This window comes from Mobula birostris, chromosome 26 (genome assembly GCF_030028105.1).
Source record: "Mobula birostris isolate sMobBir1 chromosome 26, sMobBir1.hap1, whole genome shotgun sequence".
Taxonomy (NCBI): domain Eukaryota; kingdom Metazoa; phylum Chordata; class Chondrichthyes; order Myliobatiformes; family Myliobatidae; genus Mobula; species Mobula birostris.
In genome coordinates this window covers 31,654,400-31,662,530 of record NC_092395.1, presented here as the reverse complement: position 1 = coordinate 31,662,530, position 8,131 = coordinate 31,654,400, and the positions used below count along the sequence as shown (strand labels likewise).

The following is an 8,131-nucleotide window of genomic DNA, read 5'->3' as shown; positions in this document are numbered from 1 at the left end:
AGGAATCACGTCATGCCTGTTCCCTATAAAGCACTAGTTAGGCTCGAGCTGAAGTTCTATATACAGTTCAGGCCGCCATATGACAGAAGGATATGAAAGTACTAGAGTGGTTATAGGTGAGATTTACAAGTTGAAAGACTTGAGTCAAGAAGAATGATTTGTTCAGTTGGGATTGCTTTCTTTGGAATGGAAGAGGTTGCAGAAAGATAAATTTTACCGTTTTGTAATTGGTCTGAACAAGGTAAGCTCAAAGCACCTGTTTCTTTTAGCAGAGAGGTCAGTAACAAAGGGATATGGATTTAAATTATTGATCCAAAGGGTTAGAGGAATATTATCGTTAAATGAATGGTGGGGACCTGGAACTCTCTGTCTGGAAGAGCCAAAATCTCTGGAAAAAGCACCAAGAGTGAGTGAACTTTTGACTGGAATGCTCACAAGAAGCAAAATATCCTCCATTGTGCCTTAAATTTTCTGATTCTGTGATAAAATTAGGGGTGATTCCTGTTATAAAACTATTTGCACCTTAAGTATGGAATGATTTTGTAAGTCTGACTGAATGGGAAAAAGTTATGCATAAACTCTCATCAGTTTAAGAAAAACACTTGAATGAATGAGTCTCGATGAATACAGGGATCTAGATCAAAAACTTTGTCTTGTGCTTGCACAAGAAGTCACTACTTCAGCTGCCATGGACCTGCTGTGTCAGTAACCTCTGCACTTTAATTGGCTTGAGTGCTTTGCAAAATCAGGCTAATCCAACATGTCTTTTGTTACATCCACAAGCTGCGAGCTACATGTAACTTTCAGGACCTGGATGAGTTAATTTTTCATTAATGGACGGACTGAGTGGTTGTTGCTTCTCTTCAAGTTGTTCCCTAATTTCTAGCTTCAGTTCAATGGTTCTTGATCCGTGGCTATTTTGCAAGGAGGTGAACAAACAAATAAGAAGACCTCCTCCTTACTTGGGAGAAAGTGGCCTTTAGGGTCAGGTACGATGTTTTGGGAGTGATTACTCCACTCTCCTTCCCATTGCTGCGAACACACTTGGGGATTCCTAGATGGGAAGCCTAGGTGCCCACTTGAGGCTTTCTGAGACTAAGTTCAGATTGGATTGGTATGATGTGCAAAATAACACATTGACTTATCCCACAAATAATTAGGATTATTGTTGGTGAACTGTTAGAATTTTCATGGGTAAGTTGTATTCCACAACCCAACCTCCAAAGTTAAGCTGGAGAAACGAATCGTTTTTAAATTCTGTCCATTCTCTGTGCTTTTATTTTAATTGAATATCTGACTCCGCAGAAAAGAACCTTAAATTGAATCCAGAGGTGTTTGTGTCTTGCACACCACCTGCAGCTGATGTGCTCCATTGTCATCAGATTTTATTCACTTGCAGATGATTTAAGGCAAACTTGCCGACAGATGGCTCCTAATTTTTGAAAGTCAATGCTGACTGCAATTAATTCCTGTCAGCAATAATGGGAAATGTTTAACATGAGGCTCTTCCTATTTTAACCAGGATGCACTAAATCTTTTAAAGACAAAATTAGTGTTGGGTTTGTGGTACCGTGGATCATGTTTGCTGTAGCATTGAGTATTTTATTGTCTATAATTTGCATTATGCCCTAATTTTCACTAGATGAGCTAGACGACGAACCAGTAAGCTCATGTTATCATTTCTGATACCGGCCTTTAATTCCAAAAAAAAGTCCTGGAGCTGAAGGAAAGATGTACCAGATGTTGATTCTTCTTCTAGTTGTGTTTCTTGTTGTACATTTATTCTATGACTTTACGAGCATAGTGAAGATGTTGACTTCAATAGAGAATAAAAGTTGTATTCGATGATGTTTGGCTGCTTATTTTCTGAATGAGAGAGGGGTCTGGTGGGAGCTAAGTAAAATGCTGAAGTGGTTTATAGTTTACCATACAATCTCAATGTGCTTCATTCACTCCTCAGCCCATAAGAAGCTTGGTGTCAATAGCATTCTGGTAATGGCATTAAAATTAGCTCAATGCCTCCAGCCCAGTCTGAGCTATCATTTTGATCATTATTCAATGATCCCCATGGATTATGACTACTGAGTGAGGAAACAATCAGACTTAACTATCGTGGCCAAAAATTTGAGAGTGCTGTACAGGTTCAAGGAATATCATGCACTTGTGGAATAAAAAGTCATCAGCTTCCATGAGGAAGGGAGAAGACTTTTAAGCTTTTTGCAAAATCCTTCACTAGAAGTTGCAACACCACGTGTTACAGTTACACAAATTACTTAAGTTGGCTGCCTTTGTGCAATGTCAGGTTAAACCTTTTAGCAGAATGCTGAAATAATTTAACCATATTTTAAATATAACGGCAAGGTCATATAAACCCTGTATTTAGATCTTTTGGTTTTTAAGATGTGGACCTGCTGTTATTTAATGCTCATCCATGAATTACCTGCCAACTGAGAGGTTTTCCAAGCTATTTCAAATGCAGTTACTCAATGGTAGTCAGCTGGGAAGGGTCTGATCCTGAGGAACCCATCACTAAAAGATAATCAGCTCCAGCTTCCTTATACAAACTACCCATTTTCAATTCTGAATAGTATCTTTACATGTCTTAGATCTGGGGCAAATCACAGTAGAGGCAGAAAATGTAACCTAAAATAATCCATTTTATTGTTGAGCATGTTTCTTGATACAAATCTAATACCCCAGGTAGATTTGCTCTGCTCTGCTTGCTCCACAACCCTCCCTCCACCACTCCCCCAACCCCCAAAAACACCCCTGTGCACCAAATGATGACACCAGAACACATTGAGGCTGACTTGGGCCTGTAGTGTAACAGTACTTCATTATTTGGCAGTCCAAGCTTCACATCGTTAATACAAAGTTCAGAATGGTCAACAGATGGCGAGGGTCCAGTGTTTAGGCAGAATTACTATATTCATAACCCTCTTTGCAGTAGAAAAATCTGTATACAGTATTACAAGTTTACAATAAAAATGTTGTTTTTCAAGTTTGTCACTAGATGATTACAGTATAAACACGTCCTCTATTTTACATGAAGTGGCTGTTTACAAAAAAAAAGCTACAAGATATGAGCTCACAAAAAAATATTTTGACAAACAGTACAAAATGTCGGTTATACATAAATATAAAATGGGATGGATAGTGCAGGAACCCTGAATTTCGATACTAGCACCATTGTAAGGTCAATTGCACTACTGAACAACAGGACTTCAGGTAGTCTGAGGTTGAATGTGTAATTCCTTAACATTAGCACCTTAATGAAACAGTAACTTGCCTGCACCGTGCCATTTCCAAGTGGAGTCATTTAAAGAGTTTAAGATTAATTTGACTATTTAATCTCTATGAATGAGACAGTGAAACATTGTGGGGGGGGGGGTGAAGGATGAGTGGGTGATTTTTTTTGTCCACCATGTCAAAATGCTGCAAGCTTGAGGATGTCCTATACTTTAAACAGAAATACGTTCAAAATTACAAGTCATTTTCAAATCAGCGACCAGAAGAGTTACTCCATTATAATCTAGCTGAACTCAAAATGAGAAGTGGAAATTCAAGAAGCATAGTCCTTGTTGTGATTGCTGAATGACAGAGCTGGCTCAGACGCAGTGAGCTGGGGGACCAGCATCTGTGCTGTTAGATTATAGTAAAGCTGCCATATTTTAAACACAAAAGAACTATGTTACCAGTTACCTGAAATACCTTTGAGACATTTACTCCTAGGTAGTGTCAATTTGGGTCACTGAAATGATACTACCTAGGAGTTTGTGTAAAGCACCCTACATAAACAAGCAGCCATGAAACAAGACTGCAAGGACAATATCCACTGAGATTTGTATAGGCTTCTATGAAGAAGAACTTTCAATATCCAGTACTCAATATTTTTGGTTTTGCTTATTGCTGTTTAGAAGCACAGGTGATTAAGATAGATTGTCTTGGACCCTGAATCTCTGCAGTGGAATGCTGGCTGTTGGTGAGTTCCCCTCAGAAAGAACAAATCTGGAGTTGCTGGATCATTTTCTCTGTGCACAGAAAGGTCGCATGATGCCATTATAAAATTCTAATAGCTCCCATTACAAAATTCCACAATCTCAGCCTTGTACTGTTTTATGTGAGAACTGACACACATTTTGTTCTCCTTCTGCTCTATGGCCAGGACAAGATTCCAAAGATGACAAGGCTAGGCTAGTACTTTTGGGGAGTAGGCCAAGGCCACATCCATCACTGCTGGGAGGTAAAATAAGAGACTAAACTTCCCATTGTAGGGCAATAGGAAAAGGAGGACTCAAAGCGTGAGTAGACACAATGCCTCACATATCAGCTCTGGGATTTGAATAAGGTTATGACTGATCCTATGCCTCATTTGCTTTGCTGCACGTCTCCCACATCAGCCAGTCCTCTCTCCATTGGGCAATGAGATTAAGGGCCGATCCCTCAGGTGACAGGGGTTCAGCCTGATCGTGGTGGGGCGGAGAGAGGGTGCTCGTTTGGTAGTCAGTCCTGCTAAGCTTCTTATAAATCAATATCACACACATAATTTTAAATACAGTATATATAGGAACCTCTTTCTCTCATGAATCCTCTAGAGTTGTTGGATTCAGCCAAAGTCTACACATCTACAAAGAAGGAAGGTAAAATGGGAGCACTATACACTGGAATAAAAGGCCTTCTATTAGGGTCATGTCCAAGACATTGCTGTAATGAGGACACTTCAACAGGGCAGGTAGAATGTCTGACACCTGCTAGACACACCAGCCAAAGTTTCAAAATGTATGTGGATCAAAGTACTGAGTGATTCTCAGCTTTCTGACTTTTGGAATAATCACAGACACACCAGAAGATAAAGTCATTGAGACGTGGTAATCCTGAATCCATTGGTTGTTAAGAAAATTAATTTTCTTTTTAATACTGATGCTGCGGTTGGTGGGATATGGTGCCATGCTTACTCAACAATGCTTCTGTCTTACAGGCATTCGGACAAACTCCTGTGACAATGCACACAACTCAATGCACTCTTAACTCATGTGAATTTTAGTTAATTCCATCTCTATGAAGCGTAATAAACACCTTTCACCCCAGTGGCCTTTACAAGGGGCCTGCAATTAATGAGCACATAACTTCAAAGAATAATAAACTTAAAGAAGATGATGCCTTTCATCGTGTTTTGTTTCAGATGGAAATATTTCACCTCTTTCTGGTTCTCTGACTTCACTGGCTTGTTGTGCTCTGTAACTAATGGATTGATGGTTTATTCAAAAATCTTTATGATGTACTGACAGCCTCTCCTCTGCTTCCTGTGGTCAACATTTTTGTAAATAACTTGCTATGGTCAGAGCTTTCTGGGTTAGATGTACAATGCCCAAAATTTGTTTGCCAAATTACATGAAATGGATTTGTCTGCAGTTCTCATACTAAAACAGAGGCAGGGAGTTCCTGAGAGTAGAACAGGCCAGAGGCTGGAGTAGAAAATACCTAGATTCCTTCTTTAGAAAATTAATGTTTCAAGTCAATCATAATGACATTAAATTGTATTACATTTTAGTAACAAATTTATTGATCCCTAACTCTGACTCAATAGCACCTATTCTCCCAAATTTCATGATGTCTGATCTTACTAACACTCCAATTGTCTTGTGTTTATTTTAATTCAATATAGTTGAATCCATCATTAAATACTCTCTAATTTAGATCACTATATTTCAAAAGAAAAACTGGCTGAGCACAGGGATACTCCCAACCTTAACCTTAAATATTTATTGGCCCTTTTTGAAGAGTCTCATAATCCGTGGCATGTATGAAATTGCGACAGTGCAGTTGTTGTTGAGGCCTGGTATGTTGCCTATATGAAGTATATTGCGTAGACTTTGTTGAGCTGACACAGCCCACTATCCCATCATAAAGTATCATGTTGACAGATTGGTGCTGAGGTGCTATTTAAAATGGGTTTTTACCCCCACCTAGAGAGACAAAATAAGAACATCAAAGAAGATGAATTTGAAGCTTCATTCGAAGGGCCTCACCAATATCACCCACGAGGTAGTCAATGTCATTCTCATCTTCTAGCTTCAGGAGTTCTTTCTTCCTGTAGAGAGGCATACTGGACACCTCCAATGTATACTTTCCTCGGATGGCCTTTTTGCGGCTTAGGTGGAGGTAACTGAGACCATTTTTCTGGTGGATTCGGAAGAAGCTGGCTTCGTTCCCTCCAGTAATGATGTAACGCACGTGGTTTTCCAGGGGTTCGATGGCAGGCAGGAATTCCATGATATGATCATGGACTCCCATTTCTGAGATATTCACATTCAATGGGATTGGCGCATCGATGTCCAAGCTTGCCAGACTGATCTTGTGCTTCTGTTTTTTTAAAAAGAAACAAAATTAACCTGCTTTTACTGGATAGCTTTTGGAATTTACAGCAAATAATTAAGTAGGCACAAGCAGTCAGGCCAGTGCAGCCTCTGACATTGTAACATGTTACGTTCCGTAACAGCACCAACCATCCACCAATTTTACCACTTGCTCTACAGGTTTTATCATCAAAAGGATAGCTGAGCATTTTTTGTTCCTACAGTATTGATTGATAAAGTATTGATCTAGTCTTCTGTATGTTTATTCCATTGCCCAATGACTATTTAAAATGCCTTGATTATTCTTACTCCATATTGTCTTGTTTAAAATTTGGAATCCCAGGAACTTTAACTTTTCATGGCAGTCAGCAATACGGTAAATTATTTATCATTTAGAAAATTTTCATTAAAGCATCTAGACATTTCCTCCTCAAATAAGAATGACTTCCTGTGTCCTTATTCTAATTCTAGTCTCTGATATCCAAAATAATTGTGTCAATCAGCAGTAGTTTATGGATTCAGAAGACTCTCCATTTGGGAGTTTACACTACATTGAATGGGCCCACAAATCCACCAGGATGCAAGTTAACATAAGGTCCAGTCTGCAAATTCATCCCACTGGCTCCATTGAAGTAAAATAGTTCTGCAGCCCAACCTACATTCCTTCTTCAAACCATGCCACCACAAACTTTATTCATGAGCCATTCACTTCTTCTGCCTTATGATCTACAATGCACAAAATGGCTCATATGTCTGTAGCTGTCATTCACTGATGTACTGCAGAAGTACTTCTGGGATAAAGTACATAAACATCCACTACCATTCTCATGCTGTATATTTCCACAAATTACCTCAGGGGATCCAGTGCCATTCGTGCTCCTCCGGTGCCTGCCTCTTTTGGGATAGCCATTGATCTTGCACTCATAACAGGTCTCAGGGGACAACATGTTCTCTTCTGCTACCTCCTCCTCGTCCACAGGCAGATAGTGACCATTCCCGAATCCCATTCCAGATATACAATGTCTGAACATGCAATTCAAAGGCAGCACACAAATAAAACACTGTAAGTACACATTCTCAACATACTAATTACAATGAAGTGTATTTTAAACATTGCTCCTAGAAATACTGATCGGGGTACAGTCCTTTACAAAGATCACCTCTCATACATCAACCCTTACACTAAAACTCATTTCACTGAAAGTGAGCATACATTCACATCGTCACGTTGAAACAGCTTCCTCCCGTACTGGGAATCTAACACCGAGGCCCATCCCTCTATTTCTATTGAAGGTCATGTCTGCAGTGCACACTGTCTACCATGATAAAATCAGGAGTTTAAATTTACACCCTCTGAATCTGTTTGAGATATTCTAGATTTTTCATCCATAAAGTCACAGTGGGAAACTTACTAATGACTGAATAAAGAATTTCACAATATTTTGAGGTCATGTTATAAGCCAGATGGGTTCCTATGACAGGAGGTTGTATGCAAAGGAAGCTTGCCTCGTTCCCCAATAATGCCCAGCTCTTTGTGGCTCTGTGGTGAACCTACATTGCAAATATCCCTTTGGTATCTCCTATTACTAATACAATGGATGCTTCTGTGCGAGAAGTGTTAGGAATATGCAAGAATGTGAAAGGCTGCTTCTGTAGCAAGTGTTAACTGTCCAAAATATCCAACAGCAGTGGTTAATTTATTTTCAGTTTTTGAAAATCTTATTTGTCTCTCTAATCTCACCCACCCTCCCCAAATTTCTTCACCTACTCAAGCT

General features: G+C 39.4%; 1 protein-coding gene across 2 annotated transcripts in view; it reads right to left on the bottom strand.

Moving 5' to 3' along the window:
• Positions 1–2,681: 2,681 nt before the first annotated feature.
• Positions 2,682–8,131, bottom strand: part of fbn2b (fibrillin 2b) — a 280,052-nt gene continuing 274,602 nt past the window's right edge. For both annotated transcript variants that reach the window (XM_072244683.1, XM_072244684.1), the window contains 2 exons: positions 7,208–7,379; positions 2,682–6,363 (listed from right to left, as the gene is read on the bottom strand). In XM_072244683.1, the coding sequence (XP_072100784.1) occupies positions 5,989–6,363; positions 7,208–7,379 (547 nt within the window). In that variant the 3' untranslated portion in view covers positions 2,682–5,988. The remainder of the gene's footprint in view (positions 6,364–7,207; positions 7,380–8,131) is intronic.